General features: G+C 40.1%; 1 protein-coding gene across 4 annotated transcripts in view; it reads right to left on the bottom strand.

Moving 5' to 3' along the window:
* LOC122995936 (actin-binding LIM protein 3-like) overlaps window positions 1-13,609 on the bottom strand; it is a 48,574-nt gene that overhangs the window by 33,820 nt on the left and 1,145 nt on the right. For all 4 annotated transcript variants that reach the window (XR_006406892.1, XM_044371356.1, XM_044371354.1 and 1 more), the window contains exon 2: window positions 10,676-10,843. Coding sequence is in view for 3 of the 4 variants with exons in the window: in XM_044371356.1 (XP_044227291.1) it covers window positions 10,676-10,843 (168 nt within the window). In the remaining variant the exon portion in view is untranslated. The remainder of the gene's footprint in view (window positions 1-10,675; window positions 10,844-13,609) is intronic.

The raw sequence follows: 13,609 nt of genomic DNA, 5'->3' as shown, positions 1-13,609 counted from the left end.
GTTCACAGTGGAAGAGTTACAGCTAACACACACACTCTCTTGTGTATGTGCTGTACACATAACACACATCAATGCACACACGCACACACACACACACACAGACGTGTCCAACAAGTCAACCATTTTTTATTATCCAGGGGGATTCAAAAGGCAATATGCTGATAACATGATATATGCAAACCTACATATGCATATAGAGATACTCTTTCTCTCTTTTTCAGTTTCCCACTCATTCAAACGGATACACACACTTGAGGATTGCAGCCAAGTCCTTCTCCTTCTTTCTTGCCCAGCTGATAGCATTCACACATTCATCACTGTCTAAATGGAAAGCTATTAAGATGTGGAGGAAAACAGGAAAGAGAGGGAGCTGTTGAGGCTTGGCCTCTCTGGAGGAAACTCTGTTATATTTGGATTTTAGAGGACAGGCCATTTTCAAAAACTGTGCTCACAGAGGGGCATCCATGCATGAGTACTTACACTGGCTGTGCTTAATGATACTTCTTAAATATTCAGCTAGGATGTATTTTATGACATGATCTGAATAAGTAAGACATTCATTCATTTGGATATATGTAGTTTGTTACATTTTGCTATTCTTGTTATAATGTTAGAATTTCATTTGGCAGACGCTTTAATCCAAAGCAACATACATGAGAGTTAATACAACACAAGCAAGGATCTATTCAGGAGAGAACAATGCAAGTACGTGCCATGAAGCTAAGTTCAGATCTGATAAGACACACAGTAGGTGACAAAAGGCAATAGAGTGCATAGAAGCAGGTAATAACTTTTTTTTCCAGTCCATAAGGTGTGAAAGTGTTCACGAAAGAGCTGGGTCTTTACCTTTTTTTTTAAAGATCCAGAGGGACTCTGCAGATCGAATGGTGTTCAGTAACTCATTCCGCCACTGGGGAACAACAGAACAGAAGAGTCAGGCGAGTGACTTAGGGCCCTGTTGTGGTGGTAGCGCCAGGTGCCTTTCATTGAGCGTAGTGAGTGAGAGGTTATGTAGACCTGAATGAGGGAGTTCAGGTAGGCAGGAGCCGTTTTGGTTGCTGTTTTTCAAGCGAGTGTCAGGGTTTTGAATTTGATGCAGGCAGAAACTGGGAGCCAGTGGAGGGATACGAACAGTGGGGTGACATGCTGTTTTGGGCTGGTTGAAGACTAGACGTGCTGTTGTGAGGAGACCTACCAGTCAGGAGTTGCCGTAGTCAATGCGTGATATTAGGAGAGCCTGTACCATGAGTTGTGTTGCATGCTGAGACAGGAAGGGTCTGATCTTCTTGGTGTTGTACAGGGCAAATCGACACAACCAAGCAATCAAGGCCATGTAAACCTTAAGGTTAGTTGGTCAGATCATGACACCCAAGTTTCAGGCAGACTTTGTAGGCATGAGTTGGGCTGATTTGAGCTGGATGTTGACCTGATGTTGTATAGAGAGACTGCCTGGGATGACGAGGAGCTCAGTCTTAGAGATGTTAAGCTGAAAATGGCGTTCCTTCATCCATGCCGAGATATTGGTAAGGCATGACAAGATCCCTGCTGAAACCGTGAGGTCTTCCGGCAGGATGGACAGGAGGAGTTGGGTATCGTCAGCATAGCAGTGGTATGAGAAGCCATGGGAGCAGATTACTGCACCAAGTAAGGTGGTGTATATTGAGAAGGGGACCGATCACTGGCCCTTGAGGAACCCCTGTGGATAAGCCGTGTGATTTAGACACTCCCCTCCTCCAAGATACACAAGACCTCCCTGAGAGGTAGGACATGAACCAGTGGAGGACAGATCCTGAGATGCCAAGCTCAGTGAGTGTGGAGAGGAGGATTTGATAGTTAACTGTGTCAAAGGCAGGTGACAGAACTGGCAACAGAACTGAGGACTGACCAGCAGCTCTAGCCGAACGCAGCGTTTCCATTATTCTATGGGGAGTTTTCATACTTTATTTTTTAGCTCTTTTTTTTTATCAATCTTGTCTAATTGAGATTTTACAGTGCATCTTTATTAGATTGACAATAATCGCTGGTCTCTACTGAAACTTTGCACTTAATAAAGATGAACTATTAGCTACATTTAGCAGATAATGTGTAAGGTTTTTATCTTTTGTCAAGTCACAACTCAGATCAAAATTCCTTAATTAACACCAGTTAAGTAAGCTAAAGATTTTATTTCACAGATTTACAATGTAAGAAATTATAACACAGATGTCACAGCAGCGAGCTCCCAGAATATAAATGAGTATGTGCCTTCCTGTTACCATCCATTATTGCCTCTGGCACATGACATTTTAGTCTTTCATGGACAGTCAGGACAAATCTTCCCGCAGCAACTTGAACTTGCTGACTGAAGCTTAAATTCAAATAGGTCAAAGACTTGTCAGTCTCTCCCCATGCCGTACCTGTCAAGCAAGACCTTACGACCCCCACATGACCTAACCCTGACCCCACCTGTTGTCCCAAACTCTGAAGGTTTTCCATATTTAGTCTCTGCTCTGTGTGCTGAATCAGCAGTCACCAGACAGTTCCCATGCAGCCTGCGGAGCGCCAGCAGCTACATGAAACGCAGCAGTCAACAGTCCTATACACAGTGATTTAGTCCTGTTGTATTTAATGTAATGGACTATGAGTTTAGCTATAAACAAGCCCAAGATCATCACTGACCACTAAAATAATAAAAAATGTTTCATTTTCTTAGCTACATATGTATATAGAGCTACTGACATCATAGATTTCAGTGAATCCAACCATCATTACGTCAATAGGGATTGTAGATTCAGTGGTACAGAGAATAGCAGCCATTTACGACCATCTACAACCATCCAGCCCCCACTCTATCTCCCTGTGTAGAACAGCCAGACTCCAGCGAGTCAGTCAGCTGTCTGTTTCGGCAGCCACCATGACCCCGGGAATCCTGGAGGCAGTCTGTGCAGGGACCTCTGACTCGTATGACCTATTCTTACCAGATGGAAATGACAATCAAAAGAGATTTCATGTAAAGTAATACAGGCAACATCACAGTCACACGATAGACATTTACATTTTGTCATTTGGCAGACACTTTTATCCAAAGCGACTTTCAAGTGAGGCAAGACAATCAAGCATTAGAGGACAGTGACTCAAAAAGAGCCGTGGTAAAAATTCTCAAGTAGCTGACCAGGTGCAAGTGTAATGACAAAGAGTGCTAGACAAAGGGTTGGGGTTTCCTTTGTGTGTTTTTTTGCACAAAAAATACCATAAACAACAAGAAAGAAGTGCAACAATTAAGACAGTGCACTTCTTAATTGCACTGTCTCAAGTGTTGAGGTGTTGGTGGAAGAGCTGAGTTTTCAGACATTTCTTGAATGCATCAAGGCAGCCAGCAGACAGACATCGGACAGCTCATTCCACCATCACAGAACCACAAATGAAAAGATATACTGAAACTAAAGGACAGAGAATTGCTCTTTTGCTCACAAAGCAGCTCAATAAGAAGTGAGTGGCAGCAGCAGTGCAGCAGTTTGGGGTTCAATTATCACCTGGCAAGTCCAAACAAGGATTACACTTAGCACTGTTAGAGATCCCAAACAAATGATCAGAAAATGGTCACAGGACAGTGATGCCTTTGTAATTCAGTGTGTCTCCGATTTAGACATGATAGGTTAGAAGAGTAGCTCTGAGTCCTGAAATGAATTTCAGGGCACAAATAAATCATATAAATATTAATCAGTAAATAAAATAATGCACTATGCATTTTCTTTCTCCTCCCTCTCTTGATTCTCTTCTTTAATCTCTGTTCCATCAGTTTCATTCTTCACCAGCCTCCTGCTTTCCTTCCCTTCTGCTCATCAGGGGGAAGGTTCAGCTGCAGTTCATTTGGGGCAGTGAAGTATTTAAATACTTTTCTTCAACAAATGTTAACAGTGATTTGTAGCCTATTAAATTGAAGTGCTTGACGTATACACACAAACACACAATTGGCAAAAAGGCCGTGGATAATGATTTCTTTGTTTACTGCCTACGGCTCAAGCAAAAGGGTCCAGGGAATGAAAACAAGAGGCAAAGGAAAAAAAAGATTTAAAAAGAAGGGATATAAATGAAGATGCATGCAAGAAACTAGAGTTCCTGGAGGCCTGATGTCTCATCTTTGTGATTTAGCTTTCAGATACACATAAAAAGCATACAAGAAAAAACACAAGAACACCAGCACACTGACCCAATGTGCAAAGGCTCACACACACACACAAAAGAGCGCAGCACTGCTGAGCTGATACAGCGGTTAATTCTTCACAGTTTGCCCTTGAAGTCTCTTCTGAAGAAAGAGCCAGGCCATCTGTGACTGTCTGTATGGCTGAGTGTACACTAATACTGATAAAACACACTGAATCTTGCTCCTGGTGTGCTTAATTTCTGACAACACAAACTTGTTTCAAGCCAAACTGGGTCAGGCTTTGCAATAAGCTTTAATATGTACGACGAATCATACAAGTCTGTTTTAAATTCTGTTGAGACTATGAAGTACCTGCAGCAGCACAATTCACCCACATAAATGAATGTGTGCCTGCTGTACATCACCTTTGAGTAGAGTCTCTACCTGAAAATAACATAATAAAGTCTTCAGAAAATGGGATTTGATAGTATAAACAATGAACAAATGTCCTTTCATCTCAAAATTCCTCCTGAAATGTCTCAATGCACCATGAGGGGACAGAAAATATTTGTCCTTTTTTCAAGTAAGTAAGAATTTATTTTCAGATGCTGAGATGCTGTAAGGTCATAGATAATGTATATGGCTCAATTTTCCAGTGAAAAAAAATGGGAGTAGAGGAGAGAAGAAGAGAGGGGAGGATTATTTCAGATGCAAGGCTAAGACCAGACATGGCGGAAAAGAGAAGAAAGGCAAGATGGGGGGAGTCAAGGGAGAGATTAGAGGAAACATGAATAGAGGAAGCATCATATGTGAGGAGAAAGGGAAGTAGACAGCAAAGTGAAAGGGGTGAGGATGGAGAGGAAGAGACGGGGGGCGGGGGGGGGGGTTACCCAGGGGAGGTATCAATGAGACTATCGATCTGTCAATCCAGCACACGTCTGCCGTCCTGTCACTGTCTTCCCTCATGTATTCACATCATCAACATGGGATGGATTTCCTCTGCATTTGCATGAGTGTGGTTGGGATGGATGGATGGATGGATCACAGAGAAAGGGGTGGAATAAGAAGAGAAAGGATGAGGTAACACAAAACCACAACACTGACACATGTATACAGTCCAACCTGGGGACTGGTTGGTATGTACAGTAAACCAGTAGATTTATATGCCACAATATGGATTTGGATCTCTTGTTGACATAGACAATGGATGGTTAATTCATGAATTTTAATTATTTGGAAATCAAATAGTGGAATTATGTACGACTCTATATCTGCATACCCAGCAGGACATGAACATAATATTCCCAAAACTGACATTATTCACTATGAAATGAGGGCAAACTTATGAACACGCTCCATATTTTTTGAGAGAGCAGGAAGATTTCCATTTATCCATGAGTGCTTGTTGAAAATGTTATTGGTATTCATTCAAGGTCTGTTTTTCGTTCTTATTGCTTTGACAGAAAACTAAGTTTTAGTAATAAAATAAAAAGTTTAAATTCTAAAAGTCCAATATGTTTACTTGTAGGAACAGCTTGTATGGGTGTTTGTATTACTTGTTACTTTTATGAAAAAGACTTCCAGTTTCTGTGCTTCTAGATGTAAAGCAGCTGATGATGTCAAGGCTTGGATTGGACGATATGATGATATGAAAGTTCTCTACCATCCAAGATTTACTGTGGCATCTATCTCTAACCAAAAACATAAGACGTTCCTGTTCAGTTATCTTATCCATTAAGTTTCTCAATTGATTTTTGAGAAAATGTACTGAATCATGATATATATTGATACCGAGATATATGCTTAGAGTGATAGAAGAGTGTATCGTCCACCTGTGGTCAAGTTATTATTCGGTCTCCATTTTATCCTGAAGATTTCTGAGCCAGATAAGATATATAATCTTTTCAGCATTCTGGGTATACCCTGGGTTCTCCTCCCAGTTGGATGTGCCTGGAAAACCACCAAATGCAGGCGCCTTGGAGGCATCCTTATCAAACGCCCAAACCACCCCAACTGGCTCCTTTTAACATGAAGGAGCAACAGCTCAACTCCGAGCTACCTCTAGATGTCTGAGCTTCTTACCTTTTCTCAACCCAGCTACCCAATGAAGGAAATTTATTTTGGCCACCTGTATCCACGCTCTCATACTTTTGGTCATTTACCAATTGTGATGATAAATGAGGAGCTGAGATAATTCACTTGGGGCAAAACTCACTCCCAACCTGGAGCGAGTAATTTAAGAACCATGGCTTCAGACTTGGGGGTGCTGACTCTCATCCAAGCAGCAACCCCTGGGTCTGAAAAATGAAGCCAATGCAGAAGTGCTAAAAACTGCAGTTCCTCGAATGGCCACTTGAGGCTGGCTCCAAAAGCAAGTCAATCTCCATAGACCCCATGTTAAAATTCCCAACTTTACAGCAGAAATAAACATGTTTACAGTCTGGTACAAAAAACGGTTTTGGTCTCTGTAGCTAATTTCCCTGTTTGTGACTGTACTGTACCGAGGGTGAATTTTTTTATAACTCACCCATTTAAATTTTATAAAACAAGTTATGCATAATTAAGGACATAGCTGCTTTGAGTGACAGGTCGCTAGCTGCTAGGTGGCTTGTTTCAGCAGCCAGGATTCATTCAGCCCACCTCAGCTCCACCTCTCTGCCCATTTTGAATTAGCAAGGAGTTCGCGGAGTCAGGCACTGCCAAGATGGTGACGGCTGGAGGCGTCTGCTTTGAGCTTCAAAGCCTCTCTTCAGAAACCAATGGGTGACAACACAGTGGCTACATCCATATTTTTTACAGTCCACACTCTCATCCCAACCACTTCACCACTGACTGGTAATTTCACAAATTAAACATTTCAAATGTTCACAAACTATGGAAACCCATGTCCATACCACAATGGTCTGGGCAAAGAGGGTTTAAAATATTCTACTTAAGTTTAATCTGAAGCTTGTTCTAATAGCCAATATTGCTAATACAAACAATAAAGTAGCTGCCAAATACTTAAATAACTAGTCTACTACTATGCTTGTGGCTCTGTGAGGCTGTATGGCTGTGCTTAGAGATACATATTAACATCAGCATGCTAAGATGTTCACAGTGACAATGCTAACATGCAGCACACAATTTCATGACAATCCATCTCGAGACATTTCACTCAAGGTAGCGCTAGAGGAAAAGTCAGGGGATCACCAAAGTCATTAGGACACATTGTTCAGAACAAAATTTGGTGCCGATCTATCCAGGAGATGTAGAGATCTTTCATAGAATAAGTGAAAATTTTGACCTGCTGGTGGTGCTAAATGAAAAGTTAAAGTCATTAAGACTCATTCTTGGGGTATCATGGATATGTGTACTAAATTTTTTGGCAATCTATCCAATAGTTGTTGAAATATTTCAGTCTGGACCAAAGTGGTAGCTAAAAAACACGGTAGCAGCATCAGTTAATTGTCAGTTAAATAGTTCCCACAATAAGATCTTGTGTTACTTTGAAAACATGCTGTATTGAAATCATCTTATTCATATTCAAATATTAGAGTGTAACTCTAATTACAAAGCTGAAAAAAATCCAGGACATCCTGCTCATCTGCTCATTAATGGTCCTCTCCATGTTCCAAAAAAAATCTCTCTACAATCCCAAATAGCCACACTAACAGGAGATTACAAAGACGCATTGTAACTGTCTGACATTCACAGCTACAAAGAATGTGAGACAAGAGGGCGGCAGAGAGGGAGAAGAAAGGACAGGAACAGATAACGAGCAGAAGAGAAAAAAATAGAGACGCCTGTGTACTAAAAGCTGACGATTTGATTCTTGTCCGCTTCATCAGCTGATCCGGTCCACTCAGCTCTCAGTCCATTAGCTAGAAGTCATTAAGCTTACTCAGCTAGATCAATTGTCCATAATAATAAATACTTTAATATCAAAGAGAGAACACTTCCTTCAATAAATCTAACTTGTGTTGAGCAAACAATCAGTCAATTATACGATCAATCATTCAATGAAACACACAAGCTATCAAAGCAGTTATTTCATCTCAGGTTATTTTTAAAGATCTGCAGTGAGCAGTGTGCACATGAGATAAAATATGCGGTTTCTCTAAAAAAATAGAAACAGGGAAAACCGTCCTCTTGGTGTTTTACGGCTGAGTGAATTCAGGCAGCAGATCAAACAAAGAAAACAGCATTGTCTTGCAGCACACTTTGAGACTGTGTGGGTCCCGGCCTGTGAAAGGAGGTTAGCTGGTTGGAGTCTGACGACAGGCTGAAAACCTGCTGACTGCACTGCTAAGCTAGCTGCTGACTCCAGACCTCTATTTGTGCGCTCTGTCCCACCTGCTCACTGGCGGAGCACAAACATGAAAAGACACACATAGAGCAAATACACACAGACACAAATAGTCTTATTGTGTATTCACGTGGACCTTCAAACAGTACACATTTAAAGGATAAGGCATGAATATGAAAAATGAAAAGAATGAAAGAGGGAAACATATTTGAAGTGACTGTTACAAAAAAACATCTCACTCTTTCAACTCCATATTCAAATGCTACATTTGATGTTTGTACTTCTGTTTTGTTTCTTATTTTGCCAGATTAGACAATGTGGGACAAAACTAGACTTCATTTACTACAAAACATGTATGAGCTACTGTGAAGTTACACACACTTGCCTGTTCCAACCCTCCTAAATAGTCCCTGAGCTCGGATGCTTGGATTACTTGGCAAACAGTAATTAAAAGCAACAATTTGTGTGTTTTTTACATGGAGTTACATGATGGACCATTTCTGGCCAGTGACTTCCAGTGCTGCGTCTGAAATCACATACAAGCACTACATATCCAATATGTAATATATTTGCTGTCGTTCAACATACTTTTGTGTGAATAAATAGTAGTAGGTATCTTTTCGGACACACTGAGCTTTAATTATCCTTGCCGGACTTCTTGTTGGAGACACGTAACCATGGTAGCCCATGCCAACCGTAAAGTCTGAACTAATTTAAAGAATATTATGCCCAGCAAAGTGAACCCTTACTTAAATTGAAGCGTTATTGATGTTATGCCAGAGCTGCCTTGGTCGCTGTCCACCATTGTCTATTACGTTGTTGTTGTTGTCATCACTACTGCATTGCATTGTGGGATATTTGGGCCATCATAGGGTCCAGTGATTGCAAATAATATGTAATTCACGTACTATTGGTTTCATACTAACGTTTCAGACATACTAAAAAACCTCACATACTATTTTAGCGTACTAAATAGTATGTTAGTATGCAGACCAAGAGTTTTGTCATCACCATGAAGTTGCCAGGCAACCAGTGGAGACTTCAGGAAGTCACTGCTCCCGGCCAAGAAATAGTCCAGAACATAACTCCCAGTAAAAACCACAAATTGTTGTTTGTGCAATGGATGAAACAAATTAAATATAAAGTGTTTATTAGTCAATTTAGAGATGCTGGTAGGCAGATTTTTTTAAACTTTGGACAGAGCCACACTGTTTCCCTCTGCTTCTAGTCCTTAGGCTAATCTAAGCTAATAGACTGCTCAGTCTAACTTTATATTTAGCATACAGGCATGAGAGTGGTATCAGTCTTCTCATCTAAAAAAGCAAATAAGCCCATTTACCGAAATGTTGAACTATTCCTTTAAAGAAGAGTCCGTAAGTATACATCTGAGTGGCTTAACGTTATCACCAGTGGTTTCAATTTGTTGATACTGGCTGAATTTACACGTCTTTTTTGATACCAGATAGCTATATCTGATCTGCCTGAGACACATCAAGTGTCAAGTTTAAATAGCGTGTGGAAAAAGGGCTGCAACTAATAATTATTTTTATTATTGATCTGACAATTATTTTCTCAATTAATTGGTTACTCTATCAGTTATCAGAAAATAGTGAAAAATGTGCGTTACAATTTCCCACAGCTCAAGGAGATGTATTAAAATGTCCTGTTTTGTCTGACCAACAGTCCAAAACACAAAGATATTTGGTTTACTGTCATATATGGCGCATAAACAGCAAATTTTAGAATTTGGAGCCAGAGAATTTGTGGATTTTTTTAAATGACTAAAACGATTAGTTATCAAAATAGTTGCTGATTAATTTTCAATTGACTAATCAGCTAATTGATGAATCGACTAATCATTGCAGTTATTACTGATTCTTCTACGTCACTGAATTTCTTCTGTTTTATATAATATTCTGCATGTGACTCACTTTAATATCGGTCATAGTTCAGTTTCTATTTCAGTGATGACAGAAGCTCTTCATCGATTCAATTGTGCTGCCTCCTTCTTGTCTGTGTTCTAGTAATAATTGAATCTTTAATTATGCCGATTGACGTGGGTGGACTCCACGCATGGAAACCTGTGCATTAGTACAAGTTTGAAAAATAAATGAAGATGAAACACTGTGAGTGAATGTGGGAGTGAAGAACGGAAGCGGATGTGACTGTATGTACTTTATATATGTGTGCATGTCAGGAGAAGTTAATGTGTACTGAATGTATGGAGGCATGTATGTGTGTGTAGGCGTGTGGTGGATTTTTACCTTGACAGGTGAAGCAGTGAACATGAAAGTGTGTGTTCTTGACGCGCACCACCTCCCCACGACACACCTCCCCACAGCGCTCGCACACAATGGGTGAATTTCCATGGCTGGAGAGAGGAGAGCTGCTATTGTTGTTTCCTCCATAAAGACCTGATTGGTACTGAACAGCTGGGAGGAGAAGAGAAGAGAGAAGAGGAGAGGAAAGGAGAGGAGAGGAGAGGAGAGGAGAGGATCAAACACATGTCACTTGTTGTCATTTTCAGGCCTTTCTTTAGTCTTCCTTTCAACTGGATTCAAACATTTGATCAAAGTGTGATAAAAATGTGGAACGACTGGATCAAAAAGATGCATTTTTTTTCTCAGAGAAGTGTCTTCTTACAGGAACACGTGACGGCTAAACATGAGCTTTAATGCACAATAAATTTGAATTTTGAAATATTTGCAATCAGTTGCTCAGGTTTGTCTTATATATGATGTGAAAGCAAATCACAAACACTAAATATAATTATCAAATGTCAGCGCAGTTTTTGATTCATCTTTTCCCTCAATAAATTTAATCTGGCCTTTAAATTACACTTTTCTTTAATGTTACAAATATGGCAACCGATCCTGGAGGATCAATAAGACAGAGACAGAAAAACACACAATAAAACAGACAACAACAATACATGGATGCATACACAAACAAACAAACACGCACACTTGGCTAAAGGTTTAGAGGAGATGAAGGAGGCTTAGTGACCGACTTGATAACTAGTACTGGCTCCTGGAAAGTCTGTTACTCTTCAATGGAGATCAGCACGACTTACAACCATTCATTACAAGCTAGTGGCTTAAGAGACAGACAGAGAGAAAGACAGGTGTAGGAAAAGACATGTACTGAACTGAATTACACATCTAAATGTACTCTACAAGTTCATACTAGTGTCGCTGCTATATTTCACTTTACAAACTTACAAACTTTACTCCTCTCTTCTGATTGTATTTTCCTGATCTAACTTTAACTTTTTCCTGTTGATGACAATCAGACAGCCAAGTAGGGCTGCAACTAACAATTATTTTCATTATTGATTAATCTGACAATTAATCACTTTAGTTATTGGTCCATAAAATGTAAGAAAATGGTGAAAAATGTTAATCAGTGTTTCCCAATGTCTTGTTTTGTCCTAACCAACACTCCACAACCCAAAGATATTCAGTTTACTGTCATGGAGGACTAAAAAAACCAGAAAATATTCCCGCTTGAGAAGCTGGAATCAGAAAATATGGAAATTTTCTTCTTAAAAAATGACTCAAAACAGTTAATTGATGATCAAAACAGTTGGCAATTCATTTAATAGTTGGCAACTAATAAATTAATCGACTAATCGTTGCAGCTCTACAGCCAACTAAGAATTGTATTCTTCTGTGCAGCTCACACTCTGAGCATATGACAGTAAAGCTTTGAATACTGAATCTTGACATGTACTGCACATGCAGAGCATGACACGATGTGACAGACAGAAAAGGGTACAGTGGGGCCATTTTAGGATTACACCTCTTTCATCCTCGCTTATGAAACTGGTCAAATCCCTCTTAGTGAAACAAGTCCTTTCTTTACGCTGTCTGAAACACACGCTGCTCTGTCTCTGTCACTGTAGAACCAGACGAAAGCAAAACAGATTTCACTGTTTCAGTTGATACCGATTTTGATTTCCTTTAACAGTCGACTCTATACTGCACCCTAAACACTGTGCAACAATTCCACTGTATTCTGCTCAATTAGATTACATTACAGTTAATGCTGCTGCATCCCAGAGTATTATTATGCAATCAGAGCAAACACAACATGCTGGCAGGTTAAGCTGATGACAGCAGGAGAGACAGAGAGAGAAAGAGAGAGAGTTGTGAATCTATAAATGTTTTTGGGTGAGAAAAAAAAAAGGTAAAACTGGGACAAAACTGTTTCTTAACAAATTGTATCATGAGTGTGTGTGTGTGTGTGTGTGTGTGTGTGTGTGTGTGTGTGTGTGTGTGTGTGTGTGTGTGCGCACCACAGAAGCTGGCATTGGTTCTGTAGCCAGATGGCAGCAGAAGGACTGGAACCACAGACATAGAAAGATCTGAGCCACCTGTGTGTGCTTCTGTGTGTGTTTGTGTGTGTGTTTGTGTGTGTGTGTGTGTGTGTGTGTGTGTGTGTGTGTATGTTGTGTGCTGCATGTGTGTTATCTACTGTACATACTGTATAACTGAAATGCATGTCATGATATTTCTCTGTTCTGTCTTTGGCTTCAAAAGTAAAATAAAACATTTCTTCTGCACTGTTTGACAGCATCACATGTTCATTCTGACTTGTCACCTTGTGAATAAACTGCCTGGATAAAAAAACCTATAAGGTCTCATAGTGTGAATCAAACCACTAAGCCAAAAGATAATCCCCCTCTCTTCAGTGGGAGATTTTGGGGGTTACAGTCGCTACGCTGACATGGTCATAATTGCATCGGAGTGTAGCCCCCCTGAGGCCCTTATAAGGTTAAATATCTCCCTTAGGTTAAAGGTATAAAGCTGAATGGCTGCTAGGAGGTGTAAGTACCTGCTTAATGTCTTACACTGGAAAGCACAATGTCGTGTGACGCAGAGCCTTGTGGAAAATAGATTTTGGGATTTAGGGGTTTCACATAATAACTAACTGCTTCATGTGGCTCTATGTTTAGACATCGGGACATTTTAATATGTGCCAGTGTGGACCAAAATGTGCTCTTTTTGTCTTCTGGCTTCCTTTCTTCTCTCCATAATATCTGAATAGCTGTCACAGGCTTCTCTTACTGTCTTACTTGACTGTTACTGATTGCAAAAGATGATTAAAAGCGCCACTGTAGCTTATTGATTTCTAAACACAGAATGTTGTGGAAGCAATTTGTTAAATGAAATGAAATGATGGATAAATTGATTGTG

The sequence above is a fragment of the Thunnus albacares genome, chromosome 13 (genome assembly GCF_914725855.1).
Source record: "Thunnus albacares chromosome 13, fThuAlb1.1, whole genome shotgun sequence".
In the NCBI taxonomy this organism is placed as follows: Eukaryota; Metazoa; Chordata; class Actinopteri; order Scombriformes; family Scombridae; genus Thunnus; species Thunnus albacares.
The sequence above is the reverse complement of the archived record's forward strand: the minus strand, read 5'-3'. Positions and strand labels throughout refer to the sequence as shown.